The sequence below is a fragment of the Lonchura striata genome, chromosome 4 (genome assembly GCF_046129695.1).
Source record: "Lonchura striata isolate bLonStr1 chromosome 4, bLonStr1.mat, whole genome shotgun sequence".
Taxonomy (NCBI): Eukaryota; Metazoa; Chordata; class Aves; order Passeriformes; family Estrildidae; genus Lonchura; species Lonchura striata.
In genome coordinates, this window is record NC_134606.1 from 73,987,424 (window position 1) to 74,004,149 (window position 16,726).

General features: G+C 40.0%; 1 protein-coding gene across 1 annotated transcript in view; it reads left to right on the forward strand.

The window, feature by feature from the left end:
- SLC7A11 (solute carrier family 7 member 11) overlaps positions 1 to 15,970 on the forward strand; it is a 55,239-nt gene extending 39,269 nt beyond the window's left edge. Inside the window, exons 7-12 of the mRNA XM_021529575.2 lie at positions 4,160 to 4,283; positions 5,432 to 5,535; positions 5,988 to 6,084; positions 9,031 to 9,180; positions 10,917 to 11,094; positions 15,897 to 15,970. Of these exons, the coding sequence (XP_021385250.1) occupies positions 4,160 to 4,283; positions 5,432 to 5,535; positions 5,988 to 6,084; positions 9,031 to 9,180; positions 10,917 to 11,094; positions 15,897 to 15,964 (721 nt within the window). The 3' untranslated portion in view covers positions 15,965 to 15,970. The remainder of the gene's footprint in view (positions 1 to 4,159; positions 4,284 to 5,431; positions 5,536 to 5,987; positions 6,085 to 9,030; positions 9,181 to 10,916; positions 11,095 to 15,896) is intronic.
- Positions 15,971 to 16,726: the final 756 nt, after the last annotated feature.

Here is a 16,726-nt window from a genome sequence, read left to right on the forward strand (position 1 = left end):
CTCTCCTATTGTCATTCTAAATTTATATGCAAAATTATCTTCCACAATTTTCTTACTGCAGAAAAGATGTAATTTCATGTAACTTTATCAGTAATGAAGCTATTTATTTAAACCTTTTAATTTATATTTCCTGGCTGGGTCCTGCTAATGCAGCTTTGTCCAGGACAGTTGACTATGATGAATATTTGTAAGACTTGGCTTTGATATGGATGCAAGGAAAAGGTTTTGGTGTGACCTCTAAGTGACAAAGAATGTGACAACAAGTTGCTTCACCATTGTGAACTCAGCTGGCTTGGAGGGGTGTCTTTGACTTTGTGGCTGTAATTTCATAGGAAAAACATCCCTCAGTGGACACAGCTCTTAGTGCTCACTGTTTGCTGTTATAGAAGTTGCTATTAACCTGGGATATGTGCTATACATTTCTAGGAATGTTCCTCAGCTGATTTATTGGCATGTTTTTTCTCGTCCTTAGGTTCTTGCTCTGGCTTTCTTTCTCTTTTTCCTTCTATATTTTTTTTCTTTTTCCTTTCTCTTGTTTGCTCCGCTTTCAGTTTTTTCTTGCAAAAATATTTGTAGGAGTGGAGATGTACTCTAGCTGATTATCAGAAGGCCTATGATTCTGCAACACTGAAGGTTAAATGCAAAACCCAGTGGTTATCCTGATTAACTGAACCCTATGCCCTAACTCTGGTGCCTTTTACAGGCTCTAGAGGAAGGAAATTTTACTTCTAAGCAATACACAGCATTGCTTGGCAACCATTTGAGCCCTGTACAGCACAGGATGGGCTAGCTGTATTCCCAAAGCTGAACTTCTCTGTGATGGTAGGCTCCTTGGTGACTCTTTTTCTGGGAATCACAAGGTAAATGTGCTCTTTGTTCAAGTGTGATTCTTCATTACAGTTGCTCTGTATATAGGGCAGAAGGGGAAGATTTAGCTTTGACTAGCAGCTGGGGATGAGTAAGTCTTAAAAGGTATGGAGATTCAATTCAATTTTAGTCAGCATTCAGCTACATAGAAGCTATCCTAACTGTCTCTCACCCACTTTTTAAAAGATTATTTAATTATAGGGTCAACACTGTCCTGATTCAGATTTCCTCAGATTCCCTTTGATACCGATTTTCTTCAAAGTTTTGGGAGATGGCATGAGTACTGCAAAAAGACTTTCCTGGCAGCAGATTTCCCTTCTAATCAGTTCTTGAATTTTCTCTCTCTAGTCCAAAAGTCTCAGCTGGCTGTGAGGCAGCTGTGAATTTGCTTAACATCAGAAACATGGCTTATCAGTATTATGGGCACCCTGTGTTGTGTGTGATTCATAGAATGCAGAAGTGAAAAGGTGGAAATTGCATCAATAGAGGCAATTTAATGGAGAGTAGAACTTAGGTATGATTTTTCTTATTTAGAGACAACATTGGGAAGTCTGGAGAATATATAAAATATTCCAAGAAAATTGATACAACGATCCTCTAAGGAAAGGAGATACTCTTTATTGCTAATGGTATTACAGCTTTTATTCTAGCATAGAGGCTATAGTTCACAGCAGAGAGTCTGATAATGGGATCATGTTGCAAACTGGGAATTGTCTCTTAAATTGGATAGATAGAAAAGGCACAATGTAAGCTCTCACTCAGTGGTTTTGCATATGGTTCCTACCTGCCTACCTGTGCTTTCAGGTGTTTTGAGGAGCAACGAGAATCTGAATGGAGGTGCCAGTGAGAAGTGAACCATAATGTACTGCTTGTCCCTGAAATCTTGAAACTGGCCTTTTATTTCTGTCACTGGAAGCAGTGGGTAATGAGCAACACTTGGAAGGGTTGTGCAGGCATACACAGGGCTTGGGAGCTCAGAAGCCACAGCATCCCTTGTGCTGCTCCAGGCGCTGGGTGAAGATTTGCAATATCTTTGGCTTTCTAATGAATAGTGCTTCCTGACTAGTTCTGGCTTGTTTAGGGGTTTTACTCTCCTGAGCGTGTTTCTTTGTTGGTATTACTATGCAAGGGCGTTAGCACTCTTCAGCATAACAAAGCAGGACTTGCAGTGCTAGGGTAATGGTCACGTTTTGAAGCATGATTCTTCGAAGCACAACCCCAAAACTCTTTCCCCCACCCCGCTCCATTTTGAATTGCCATTTTGTTTTATCAGAAATTCAACTGGGATTTAAATGAGATGTGAATATAAAGTGTTTAGTAAGAGTTAGAACAAACAACAATAAGCTGTTAAGTTTAGCGATATGCTTTCAGTCATTTAAATGGTATTTGTGAAAAAAGTCCAAATTTGCTACATTTGGCTGAAAACACTCTTTTTGAGGTTGGAGTCAGGGCTGATTTTTCCAAAAGCTTGATGGTTGAAGCATTCATCTGCGATGCAGAAAATATGGATAAAAGAACTGGTCTGAGAGGCTTTAAATCCATGTATCCCTACTTTGAATCAGATGCTAAGAGGATTGAATTCAGTTTACACCCAGGTCAGGTAAGAAGCTTAACCCAAATGATTGCAATGCATCTGGCAACTTACAGACCCCAATTTTGTATATATATTATCTGACTTACAAACCCCATTTTGCCCTATATTATCACCACACAGAGCTGCAGTATTTCTTGTCTCTATAACTATGGGTTTTCCAGCCACACAGCACTTGTATCTGGGCTATTTGCTCTAGTCCTTGCTGTCATCTTCTCCATCAACAAACACATCCTACAAGTTGATTGGCTTCCCTTCTCCCAGTTTCTTCACCTGAGATATGTGCATAAGGTAGCCACGGCTTAATGCAGCAGCATGATGCCTACCCAGATTTGGTGTTCCATTTCTAGCACGATCCTCTTACCTACCTGTGTGTCTGGGTTAATGGGAGCATTTGACACCACGGCTCCTGAGGTGGGCAAGATGTGCAACAATGATACTGTCCTGCTTTACTTATTTATAAGTACATTTATTTATTGATTCTCAGGGTTAGAGCTTGTTTTCAGCTCCATACAGCCATACTGATGTGAAGGATCTATTTGAGAAATAAAGTTAAGAAGATCCTTAAATTCTTAACTGGCTGTGTTTCTTCAAGAAAAAGATCAGAAAAGAACGGATCTTTGTGTTGGTTTTCAAAACACCTTTTTCCTTTGAGATGATTACAGTAGTCCTTGAGAAATGTGCTTGTGATCTCTTCTGGAATACCAGAATTCCTAGTTCTGTCTTTCCTTTAGCCACCTGCTGGGGTGACCTTCTTTAAACATGACAACCTCACCATCCCTCCAAAAGCAGCCTTCATGTAGACAGCCGGAGGGAACCAGCCATGAAAGAAGAGCTCTCAGCTCTCCTCAGAGGGACCATACATACCAGCCTTAGAACTAAAGGATTGGTTTCACATCTGAGTTTTTTCTTGGTGTGATGAAGATATCAATAATATTAGGTGGAAAGAAACTAGTGTAACACTTGGGGTATCTGGGTTTTTTCTCCTGACTCAAACATTTGCTTGCAGTGTGGCTTTGGACAAATTCACTGTGCCTCTGTTCCTCCTTTCAAAACCAGAAATAATTCTGCTGTTCTGACTAGGACATGCTATACAAAAGTTTGGCATTATTATTTATTTGGTTGTTGTTGTTCTGTCTTTTAGCTAGCATGGCAGGGGGGTTGCGCTTTTCAATACCATTTGTGCTGTGCTAAATTTACAAATTGGTACTGTTTCCCTTTCTGTCGTGTTCTGCTCTCCTGTTCCCCTGAATAGTGAGAAAGATCACTGGGATGTGGTAAGGTGTGTAAAGGAAGAAATACACCCAGGAGGAAAGGGCAGAATTTTGCATGCTGGATATTCTGGTATCCAGGGGAAGATGTCAAACACCTCCAGGTGTTTGGGTTCAGTTCACAAGTCAATCTGAGCAGGCAACTTAAATGGGAAGCAGGGGACCCATGGGAAGCATGGGGGCCACATGTCCCTTGATATCCCCAAAGAACTCCTCCCTCAAATGGTTTCTCACCTTTTCATTTTAAACCTATTTCCTTTGTCTACAGGGTTTTTTTATTCAGTTTTTCACTGGTAGTTTCTAATGATGATATTTTGGGATTGCCAAACGTGCATTCACCATCATTAGTGGCTTTTCCCCATGTTATTTGTTTAATGTTCAGGGATTAGCAACCAGATTGCAAAATAATGAGCTACCTTGTGTATTTCAGAAACATACCCCTCGCAATATGCATTTCAATGATTATCGTCACAGTTGGCTATGTGTTAACAAACGTGGCTTATTTCACTACAATCAGTGCTGGGGAATTGCTGCTTTCAAAAGCTGTAGCAGTGGTAAGTTACAGAAGAAAAATACGAAGATATATTCCTGCTGCAGTTATGTTTGTTGATATGATTCTTATTTTCAGGGTGGACACACAAAAAGATTGGGTGGACGCATCCAGTCAGGTTTTAGTATGGCAGCACTTATTAGCATCCCAGTGAAAGTTGATTTTTGACTGATTGCAGCAGGATTGCAGTTCAGGCCATCAGTAGCATTTATAATGTAACATTGGACTGTATTAATTTACCACTTACAGTCAATAGGATTTACATTTCATAGCCAAGCACATGCTTGAAAAATTCAGAGCTAAATTGTAAGCCCAGCTCCTGGGAAGCAGAAATTACAGATATTTATAGAAGAGAGAACTCTGAACTATCTTGTGTAGCAGAATACAGTAACTTTGCCTCTGCACAATGTGTGTCCTGAGTACTTGGGAAGGGGGTTGCTGTGAGTTCTGGAGCTCATTTGGGAAGGAGTTGGAAATGTTGCTTTGATTGTCCTTGCTGAATTGCGGTGATGACACTGATTTTTATATTTGTGGTTTCGGAGTCACAATGAGGACATAAATAATTCCATTTCTTTTCCAGTAGTGATGCTGCCTGTGGCTATTTCAATTGATGTGAGTTTTGAAAAATGACCAAATCCTGTACCTAATGGGAGGTCTAGAAAGAAAACATTTTATAAACATGACGAAAACTATGCATGTTGCCTGTGGTGCCCCAAACTCCAATTAAGACTCATCTGCTAACTCAAAACTCTGAAGCCTGGATGGATAGACTATACCACTGGGTGGTACCAGCTGAGTGCAATGAAGGCTGTAGAAAAAAGATATTAAATGTGCAGATCAGACTTTGATCTATTTGGACTCTCTGTTCTTCTTTGGAACCATAATGGTTTAAATTGACATGAGTCAGGGCCTGATTTCACCTCTTCATCACTGCTTCCACTGGAGGTCTTCCACATCCCTCAGGGGTAAGGGCAGGACAGCGTGGCTGTAGTAGCTGTGCTCTCACAAAAGAGGCAACAAATGCACTGCATGATTTTCAGTGAGGGATGCAGAGAAGGGGTGTAACTAACACCATGCTAATTTGTTAATAGAGGACAATTATTTTCCCATTTGATGAAAAATCACTGCGTGTTTCTCTCTCTTTTCTAATAGACCTTTGCCGAACGACTGATGGGAAACTTCTCTTTAGCTGTACCCGTGTTTGTTGCTCTCTCCTGCTTTGGATCTATGAATGGTGGCATTTTTGCGGTCTCCAGGTGAGCACTGCTGATGTTCCTGGGGGTGAGGTCTTGGGAGACATATGAAAATATGGGAGCAAAGGGAGGGGAGGGTATCCTTTAGCAGGATATGATAAATTACTACCCTGTTTATCAGGTGTAGGGCTTTTTCTCCCTTTGTTTAGGGTACTGTTTTTAAAATCTTTTGAATGGTTTGGAAATTAATGTCTCTGAGGCTAGCCCTTAATCAATGGCTGCTTTTTTTCATGTAAAGGAGGAAAATTAGAGGGAAAATATTAACTCTTTCCCAACACTAGTCAAGAGACACTTTCAGAGATGGTTTCATGTGAGTTTCTCCTGCCAGTGCTTTCATTTGAAACACCTCAAAGAAGACTAAGAAGTTCTGCTCTGCTCTGTGACTTTCATGAGCCACTTTGCATACTCACAGTAATGAGCACATTTAAAGTCTATTCACATTTATTTCCCACCAGGATGTTCTTCGTTGCATCCCGCGAGGGTCACCTTCCAGAAATTCTCTCCATGATTCATGTCCGCAAGCACACTCCTCTGCCAGCTGTCATTGTTTTGGTAAATCATACAAACAAATGTTCCTGCACTAGAATTCATATTACAGGCTTGCTCTAGAGGATTCAAACACAATTTGGGCACTGCTTGAGTCTCATTTATTAATGTGAACATGGGCTTTGTGCAGGGCGGAGGACAGGAGAAAGAGGAATGAGATTTGTGAGCTGTTCTTATTCTATCATCTCCAGGAAGATTTTCACTTAACATGCAGTCTTCATAATCATGGCTATTCAGTCCCTCTTTTGGGATTAATGACTGCAGAGTATCTGGATAGGCCTCTGCCATTATTTAGGCACTTATAGCCAAAGCAAAAGATGCACCTATGAGTCTGTGCTACTAAGAGCAAATGCTTGTGGAAATTAAATTGGTTTTTGCTCTTGATACCCATAAGCTCGCTGCTGAATTGTTGAATTTTATATGTGCACATATAACAATGAGCTTTGAAATTTTGAAAATTAGGCAGTGTGATAATGGTGAAACATTTTAATGAAATTAATTTTCCATAAAGATTTAGTTTGCATCTTATTTCTTTGGGTGTAGTCATACCTTGTGGATAAATTGCATTGACCGTTTTTTTTTTGTTTTTTTTTTTTTTTTTTCTTTGTGGAATGAAATGCACAAAATGTATTAATATATTATTTATTTTCTTTGCAGACATTTTCTGCTATTGCATATGGTCCAGTTACACCAGTGCATTGATTTCCTTTGAAAAAGTCAGATTATTGTACGAAGATAGCTTTCCTTCAAAGATTGCAATTTTTTAGCTCACCTTACTGCAAATAGAGCAGTGGCAGGATATATTCTACATCAATAGTAATTTTGGCATTTCCCTATTTTATTTCTCCTTCCAAGTTCTACATACTGTAAGAAAGAAAAGAGCTTTTGAGCATAAACTGAGAAAACAAGCATGTTTTTGAGGCTTGTTAAATTAAAACAACAAAACAAAAAAACCAAAAACAAAACAACACTTTTTTTTTACATTAAGAAATCTGTTTATGTGTGTATGTTGCTTGAGAAATTTTCTGATCTGATCATTCACAAGATTTCCTGGCAATCACATGCCCAATGCCAAGTATCTGGTGACTCAATGGGTCACCACTGGACTCCTGCACATTCCACTCACAGGCCAGGTTTCCCCACTGCTTTGAAGCTGAGCAGAATTCCCATGGCAGAATAGCAGATGTCTCATCCCATAAAGACACTTATTCCTGGCACAGGAATACAGGAACAACTGAGCTGGTGTTCCCAAGGAGGAGCCCTCAACCAAGGAACCCCACTGCCTTTTATACTCCACATTCTCCCCACTAGTCTTGCTCTTGCTCCCAAATCTTTGGTTCCTGCTCCATCTCCATGTCCATCTACTCTGCTGGCTTCACTGGTCTTCATCTGCTTTGGTATCCAAAGGGTCAGCAATTCCCAGCTCCTGCTGTCACCCAGTGTTTGTTCATCTGGCTGGAGTCACCAATCTTTCATACTCTTTGTTACCTCAAATGTTGGCTCTTCATGGTCCTTTATCTCAAACTTGCACACAGAGCTCAGTCTGCATTTCAATCTGCATCTCAATTTGCAAGTTGAGCTACCTGGACCAGAAGTATTCCTCACCAACATGAGGAATTTGATAGATCAGTGTAGTAACTCATAGAAATTATGCGATCTGATTGTAATCCTCCTTTCTTGTATTTTTTCTTGATAGCTCTCCTTCACTCACATCGTTATATATATAGCTTGCATTATAGTTATAACTGAGATTTTAAACTTGTAGAGGTTGAGTCTATAGAGAAGAAATCTTTCCCAATATAACTCAGTGGGACAATTTCCCTTGACATTTACATAGGAGTTTGCTTACTATCTATATGTAAGGAACCAAGTACTTTATAATTCCTTAGAGGTTGGAGGCCAGAGATCCACATTTGAAATATTGATCCTTCTGATTCAAATCCATGTTATCTGCACTGCTTTGAAAGAAAGGAGAGAGAGGCTCTGAAATGTAAATAATACAAGTTAGTTTTCTCTGTGTAAAGATTTAGCCCAGTGTCTTACTGCATCTGCAGTTGATTTCACCTGTTGCCTTGTTATGAACCTGAAGGCTCTCACTTCCAGGATCTTCTCTCTTGCTGAAGGATGAAGGATATGGTGAATTTTACTTATTCCTTCATGCCCAAATGCAAGGATATTTTTTTGTCCAAATACTACTTTGAAATAGATCCAGGTAGCCTTCACTAACCATCTAACTCACAACAAAACATTCTATACATAACCATACACAGAAACCTTGTATCTCAGACTAGCTTTTCTGTGAGGAACTGTATTTATTCTGGTGTCTTCTCTCCTTCCTGTTCTTAAGTGACAGCTAAATTCTTCCTTCTTCTGATAAATATTTTCATTTGCAATGTGCAATAAGTCTACACTCTGCAAGTCTGAAAGCTGGTGGCAACCCAGTGTGCCCAGCTGGCATCTCATGGTGTGGACCTGCCCCTTGCTCACTTTCCTTGTGAAGCCTGGGGGACTAAGACTTTTTCCTTCCACAAAACACCTAGAAACTTCTGCTTTCATATGATTAGATGTGACCAACACCTAACTGTTCTTATTATTTACATCAGCAATGAGCAAGTAAACCTGCAGTGAGCTTATATCCCGTGAGAATGCTGCCCAGGATGCTCCAGCACTTCGGTGGTGCAGTATTTTTATCTGGGTTACAGGGGACAGATTTGTATTGACTATGTATGGCCACTCAGGACAGATAAATATTGATCCAAAATGGTCTCAGGGGACAGCTAGACATTGATCACACACCTGATTGTATGGCAAAGGCAATCCTGAAATCTGTGACACTCAGGTGTGTGCATAAGTCTGTGCTGCTTGTCACTGTGGAAAAGTTTGACATCACTGCTGTAAAATAATAGAGATCGATCTACTAAACCCCTCTTATGCTCTGAATTTCTTTTGCAGCATCCTCTCACAATGATAATGTTATTCAATGGGGATCTCTACAGCCTCTTGAATTTCCTCAGCTTTGCCAGGTGGCTTTTTATTGGACTAGTAGTTGCTGGGTTGATTTATCTCAGATATAAACGTCCTGATATGCCTCGTCCTTTCAAGGTAACATCTGCTCTCTACTCTTTTACATGAATCCTCCCTCCTCTCTGCCCTGCAGTCAGACAGCAAGGGAGCATTTTCTGATGTCACAAGCTAACCTCTTTCTCAGGAAAAACCGATTTAAGAGGAAACAGTGTTTGCAGTGAAGACTGAGTTTTCCTGCAAGGTCCCCAGTGCTACCCCAGCTGTTTTCCATTCTGGAAAAGAATTCTTGCCTATTCCCTATGCCTGGGGGACAGAGGCTGAAGCTGCTGTGCTGAGATGAAGGTGTTTGCTCAGTTTTGCTTGTCTGTTGCCTTCAGACTGTGTGATGTGAGCTCTGTGATGCAAGCTGTGTGAAAATACCTTGAGACCTCTGCAGTCACAGAGGGCTCAGACTGCAAATGTTGGGGTTACATGTGCCAAACTGATTTTTAGCCAGTCCTCTATTTAATGTCTCCTTTGATAAAGGCCTGGATAATTTTATGACCAAATATACAATAACATGACCAAAAAGTCATGTCAAGCACAAGGATTTATGAGAGAGGGCATTTATGTCATTGCATATCCAATATTAAGTAAGCCAATTTTCTGTGCAAATAAGTGGTTAGTGTGATTTTTTTAATATTTGGCACTTGCAGCGGGTTAGCAGAGTTATTGTGAACCCAGAAAGAAAATGCTAATAGTCCAGCCCCTTGAATAGTAGCTATTTTGGCCTTGGTTCTGCTATTTTTCTTGCTTGTTTTAAGTAGAATCATACAAAGTAAACTGTCCCGTTGTGTATCCACAAAGATTATATCCATCATCAAAAAATTGAGAAATATATCCCTATTTAGATGCTGCCAAGAAGACTATTCTGTGAAGAACTAAGAATGTGTATTGTTGCATTTTTGTAGGTATATTAGTAAATAAGGAGGTGAACACTACAACCTATTTTCTTTTGATTAAAAAAACAGCTTTGACAGTGGCACAAAAGAGGAACAGTAATGCTTTGAGGCATGAAAGGAAGAGAACAATCTCCAAGGAAATCTCAATTCTCCATTACACTTGATGTCTCATAAGCCATGCCTGTAGGCATTTCCTTCAGAGAGTTGCTAAGAGAGTGATTGTATTGGTGCTCTTGAAAATTGAGCAAATAAATTTGATATGGTTGCTTTGTGTACTTTCAACAGTGACACTGGCAATGCCATCAGTCATGCAGTCAGAAAGTGCTTTTTCAATTGCTATCAGGTGCATAACACTATCAAATATCTTTATCGCTAGTCAAATTGCTGTTTAATTTGCTCTCTTCCTGGTAGATTTTGATTTTTACCTTAGGAAGAAAATCGATACGTTCTTAATAGTTTTAAAAGGTGACTTGAGCTCCCGGTTGTGTTTTAAAATGTTTTCTAATGGGTAATTATCAAAACAGAAATCTTTGCTGTGGTTAGAGCTAGTTGCTTATATGCTGGGAGATTAGAAGAAGGACTTTTACAATGTAACTTATTTACAGTCCTTGCATTTTAAAGGAAGTAAAACGCTGGAGTGTTTTAGAGTGTAATTAAGACACTTCTGTGGCACTCACTGCATAGCAGCTGGCAGGGCCTGGCTTCTGCAGTCACTGACATTTTGTGTGCCTCCTCTAGATACCCTTATTTCTCCAGAACTATCCTGTCCTGCAGGGTCTTGTCCAATTTACATTTCATGGAAAGTTAAATGCCTTAGTCGTTACTTTACAATGGCCTTATTATTTAATGGTTCTTTGTGTGGGTATTTTTCAGGTTCCTTTATTTATCCCGGCATTGTTTTCCTTCACTTGCCTCTTCATGGTTGCTCTGTCACTTTACTCTGACCCAGTGAACACGGGGATTGGATTTGCAATAACCCTGACTGGCATTCCTGCCTACTACTTCTTCATTGTGTGGGACAACAAGCCAAAGTGGTTCAGAAAGCTTCTAGGTAAGTCCTGGTGTGGGACTTCTGTCCTTCATGGTGACTCCAGGAGTTTCTCAGAGTGTTGTGAAATCCTCTGGATGGATGCTCTCAGCTGCTGTGGGCTGGGGATGAGGATGCAAGTTGTGCAAGCTGCTTTTGGGCTCGTGCTCTAGCATTGCTCTGCCAGTGGCAATGTTCCCCAACTAAGGAGGTACATGCACAGCCAGTGATTGACTTTAAAGGACTGATGCTTCTTCCCTGCCCTCCTCCCTTACAAACATCTAATTCCTTGTAAATCACCATCACCTTCTCCTGACCCTGTCTCTGTGCTGATAAAGACAGCACTGCACTCCTTGGAGAATCTGTTTGGAATCTCCAGCAGAACAACCGAGATATCAGGAGGAGCTTGGTGCTCCCTACTGACACCACGTGTTTGTGGACCACTGAGGAGTGTTTGGAATGGGACTGGAAGTGTCTGGAAAATTCAGGCAGGTTTGGCACGGGGATATTGTCCTTAGCAGTGGCTCCTGACAGGGTGACAGCAACATGTACCATGGCTGACATGCCTCTATGGACATTATTTCTGTGCTTCGTGAAGAATGACTTCTGTGTGACTTGGCTAGTAGTGTTTCATGCCTGAAATACACTGAGTGAGAATATTTCCACTAAGAATATTTTCTGTACCATTTCTGAAAGGTTTTGAAAGGATTTGTGGAAGTTCTGATGTGTTAAGAGAAGGATTATTTGAAACATTTCAATTGGAAGTCAGTATCATTTATTACAGCTCTTCATTATCTTTTTTTTTTTTTTTTTTTTTTGTTACTAGGATGATAGGCTTCCAAAATAAATGGAATTTTCAAACATGAAATAAGACTATTGGCAAGATATTTCAGGAATGATGGATAATTTATTAAACAAAAAAAAAAAATTTTTTTTTGGCTGAAAAACTAAAACACACCCTGTGAAATCTTTACCTAAAAATAATTGATTTCTGTAGATGCTGAATCAAAAGTGCATATTGATGAATTAAAATGAGCTGCTCACAAGAAAAGAATAGTGCTTTTATATGTAATTACAGTATAAGCAGTTGTATGTATTTTTTATATTTTTTGACATAAATATGTTCTAGAGTTATATCCTATCTGCTGCAGAATATGTAGACTTTCCCTCTCTGGGAAGTCCACAGCCAATAGGGCAGAAAGTTTTTACAGTGAAAGGTGTTAGTTTAGGCTTGCAAAATCTTAATTTTATAGCCAAAACATTATAAATTACTTGCATTGTCCCTGGAATGGGTAGAAATCTTCAGTACAAATTAAAGCAGTTGTATGCAGAAGGACATTCTATTAAGTAGTTGGGTTTTAATCTATTTATAATCCCTCAGTCTTGACATTTGGGGTCTAGAAATTTTTTCCTTATCAAATCCAGGAGCTTTTTTGGCATTTTCTGTCATGTCTCAGAGGTGTTGGAATAGAGCCACTTGAATCTTTGGCCACGGGATGACAGTGTTGAACTACATTTCTCGGGAAAGAGAAGGAATATTGTCTTTAAGGTAGACTGGATAGATGTGGAGATTTTTCTGCCAGCTGTGACAATGAAGGTGAATAATTTCTACCTTTTGAGACAACACAAAATTCTCCTCCTAGAAAGAAGTCTGTGGATGGGCATGGTGTACTGGCTGAGAGAGGAATGCAGCAGAAGCCAGTCAGTGAGCCAAACAGCTTGTTTGCTTTCTATTTATTATCCCCAAAATAACAACAGTAATGACAGAAAACTGATGCTGACAGTTTTGAGGTGGAGAAGAGTGGAGATTTACGTGTGAAACAAGCAGATTTTTCTTTTCCCTAAGAAGAAGCAATAAACCTTCTGTGTGGAGTCATTAAGCTGGCATTATTTTGGGAGACCCATTGTATAGCCTGAGAACATTTACAAAAGGAATGAGGATAAATTCACTTAAGGTACCTCTGTGAGATATAGAAAAAAAAATGGGTGGCTGCAAGCTTGATATTCTAACCTTGAAACAATATGTCTTACATAGGCATGAAAGTGTAAATACAGACATGAGGTAAAGGACAGTATAAAAAATGGGATTGTTATTTAAGAGGTAGATTTTTGCCAGAGTAACTGGGTAACTTTGTATGAGAAGATAAATGACTATTTTTTTTTTTTTTTTGCAAAGGAGAATGGGATGAATCCAATCTACTTAGACTTGACCAAAGCAATCCATGTGGTACCAGAGGGGAAGGAGGAGCCTGCTAGCCTAAACACAGTGCTGTGCTACCAATACTGTTCCCAAGTTGCTTAATGTGCCCAGATCAGCACATGGAGAGCTGATGTTAGGCTTTGAAAAGTCACATTCCTGAGGCATTGACTGGTCCAGCTGCCCAGCATGTATTGAGAGGGAAATTCTGCCCAGCTTTGGCAGTGGAGATGGCTGCTGCTCATAAACCCCTGAAGTGCAAATACCCATGGGTACCCAGTGCCATGAAAGGTCAGAGGGAATATTCTGAATAGGTTTTGTAAGGATCAGAGGAAAGGGATATTGAGCAGCCAGAATGAGTAGTGGGATGAAAAAACCAGCCTGAAATACATATATTTCTGAAAGGAGTTTCAGGCTGATTACACTAGCAGAGCCCACAAGTGGATTACCCAAGGAATTCTCTCCCAAGGCTGAAAGTCTTTGTTCTGTACTTAGGCCATTTATATTGCCAATTCTCCTCATAAAATTGAGCATTGAGCAAAAGGTAACTTTGCAGCTTGTGGGGTGTAGATTCTGGGATGGTATTTTGCAATGAGAATAACATTTTCTACTTTCCTCTTCCAAAGGAATTCTGCTGTAGCACTAGACGTGGTGGGACAAATAATTTTCAGATGGTACAGGCTTCATTTGACCTCTGCATTCTTTTTTTTTTTTTGTAAAACTAATATGAAAATGAGAAAAAGTTAAGCCTAGCAAATCTTAAGCAGCAGATCAGTGTGTAAAAGTATGCATCACCAGCACAAGAATGCTCCTATCTACAGCTCCTCAGCTGAAAACCCAACCTTAGACTCACACTTCAAAACATCTATTTCTTTACAGTGGGTTGACTTGCAAAGAAGTTGAATCCTACTTTTTATCATAGCTGAGCCCCTGCTGGAAATGAGATCTTGTTATATAACAAAATATCTCTGCCAGGATTATTTAGCAACTCCAGAGGATAGGACAAAGTGTTATATGCTCAATTTGTTTCTCTTTGTTGAGTTTGTAGTGGGATCCATGGGAGATTATCTCAGCATTTCATTGTTACAGATTTCATGTTCAATCATATATATATGATAAAATTCCTGCTCTCTTTCCTCACTTCAACTTTATGTGGTGCTTGTGTGGATAGAGGGTCTGGAGTTTTTTAATAAAGGTTGTCCCCTGGGACCCCTTTACAGTGAATTCTTCTCTCAAAAAGGGAAAATTGGGATTTAAAGTGGGCTGGGGAAGTTATCTGCACTGCCATGGTGTGTTAAGTTTTCTTGTGACAAATGTGAAACTGGTCCTGTAGGCAACATAGAGGTACTGACTGGAAACAGATTGGAACATTTTCATAGGGGAAAATGCTCCAAATGCTGATTTATTCTGAGTACATTGCAAACAAAAAATGCAAAAAAAGCTAGCTCCCCCAACTTCTCTGCTGTGCTGTGGCTTCGTCCCAGGAGAGAGAAAAACTGCTGCATGGAAATGGAGACCTGGGCAAGGTCTTGCTGCTAGTGGGTCTGTCAATTTAGGTGAACAAAATCACAGCCAGCTCTAGAGATGCCCACGGTTTCCCTCTGCTGCTATGCCCTTTTACAAGAGCTGTCATGCCACTGCTCAGCTTCATAAAATTCTCTTTTTCCCTTTGCTCATCCTCAGAGCTGGAAGGGCTGGGATGAAGCCCTGCTGTTTTCCTGCTGCTGGTTTTCCTCCTGTCTTTCATCCCTGCTACACTCAGCCCAGCTCTGCTGTCCCACTAGGGACAGGGAAGGCAGATGGGAGGAAAATGCAATGCCTGGAGACTCTTGGCCTCCCTGCCCCTATCAGTTTATAGTCTAAGGGCAACCTGGCTTTGCAATGAACTGGTGACATCCAGAGAAAAGAGGAAAGGATGGTAGAATCTGCCTTAGACAGATGATCAGAGAAGTGGTTTCAGTTCATATCTTCTGTCAGATGCACTATTTTACCCTCCTGGCATTGTGTCAGTGTCAACATTCATGCCACATAGGATATTAAGAATGAGTGAAAAGTGAAAGAAATGGTAATAAAATGTTCTTTTACTATTCTGTATGTGCTATATGTGAATTAACTGTGCAATTTATGCACCAGCACCCTAAAAAGAAAATCACCAAACGCACCAAAAGGAAATAAATGTTCAGAGTGAACAAAAGAAAACATGAAGTTACTTTGGATGGATGATCTTTTCTTTTTTTTTTTTTTTTTTTTTTTTTTTTTTTGCTTAGGCAGGTCTTGGCACATGTAAATTAAGTTATTTGAATTCTTCAACATAAAATCTTGATAAAGCTAAGCAGTTATGCAGAGTAGTCATTTTTAAGATTGCCTTTAAAAGCACGTAGACTTTTATTGAATAAGGTTATACATCTGTACCCTTCCATTATTATTGTATATGCACAGCCTTGGATCAGAGGCTCAGAAAATGGTTAAAAAGAAAATGCCGAGTTTAAATGATATATGTAATATATATGACCTGTGTGAAGTCTATGTGCAAGCAGCCTGTATAGAAGCTAAGACAATTTTCCTGACTGCTTCTCCTTCTTAATGTCTCCTGCAAAATCTTACAATGTGTATGCTTTTATCTTTGCAGGCAGGGTAACCACAACATTGCAAATCCTCTTGGAAGTCATCCCAGCAGAGGAAGATCAGAAATCATGATCACCATGTACAGCTTTTTTGGCTTAGTGTTTCATTTCTACCTGAAATAAAGAGTAGGGAGATTTATCCCCCTTCCTAATGTGCTGCAAACTGGAGGAACAAGTCCCAGTTGCAATGGAAACCGAACAAGTCCCTTACAAGAATTGTCTTTTATGATGCCATTGGAATATTTTTTTTTGACACAGTTAGTCTATATGTAGAAAGCAAGTACTTGTGCTACCAGGGAACTCTTTACTGTTTCTTTTGGTACAGTGTGTTATTTTACCAAACTGTAAGCTCATCACACTGGGATTTTGTTTGCCTTGTCACTGGAGATAGGTTTAAGGGATGTGCAAGTGCTGGGTGTGCTGTGAAGAGTGGATCTTGCTTTCTGTGCTTGGAGATCTCAAGTCTCACCAGAGCAAGGGTGAGATAAAGCTGCTGAGTTTCCCATACTACATTCTTCCCACCACTCTGTTTGGCAGCCTGATTTGGCTTCTTTTGACATACTGGAAGCTGCAGTGCACAGATGCAGAAGCACCACTCCCCAGACCTTTGTGATGGCAAACTCAAGGCTGCTTCATTCCAGAGTTTTTATACCACAGCCAACAGAAGCAACTTCTGAGACTTAACATTTCTGCCAGTGGGGCAGAAAGATTTTAGCACGGGAATTTTAGCAGCAATTTTATGCACGTTAAATTTTTTTACCAGGCTGGAATTGATAACTGTTTTTACTGGTGTTTGTGTACCTACACAACACAAAATCCAGCAAGCTGAGCACTG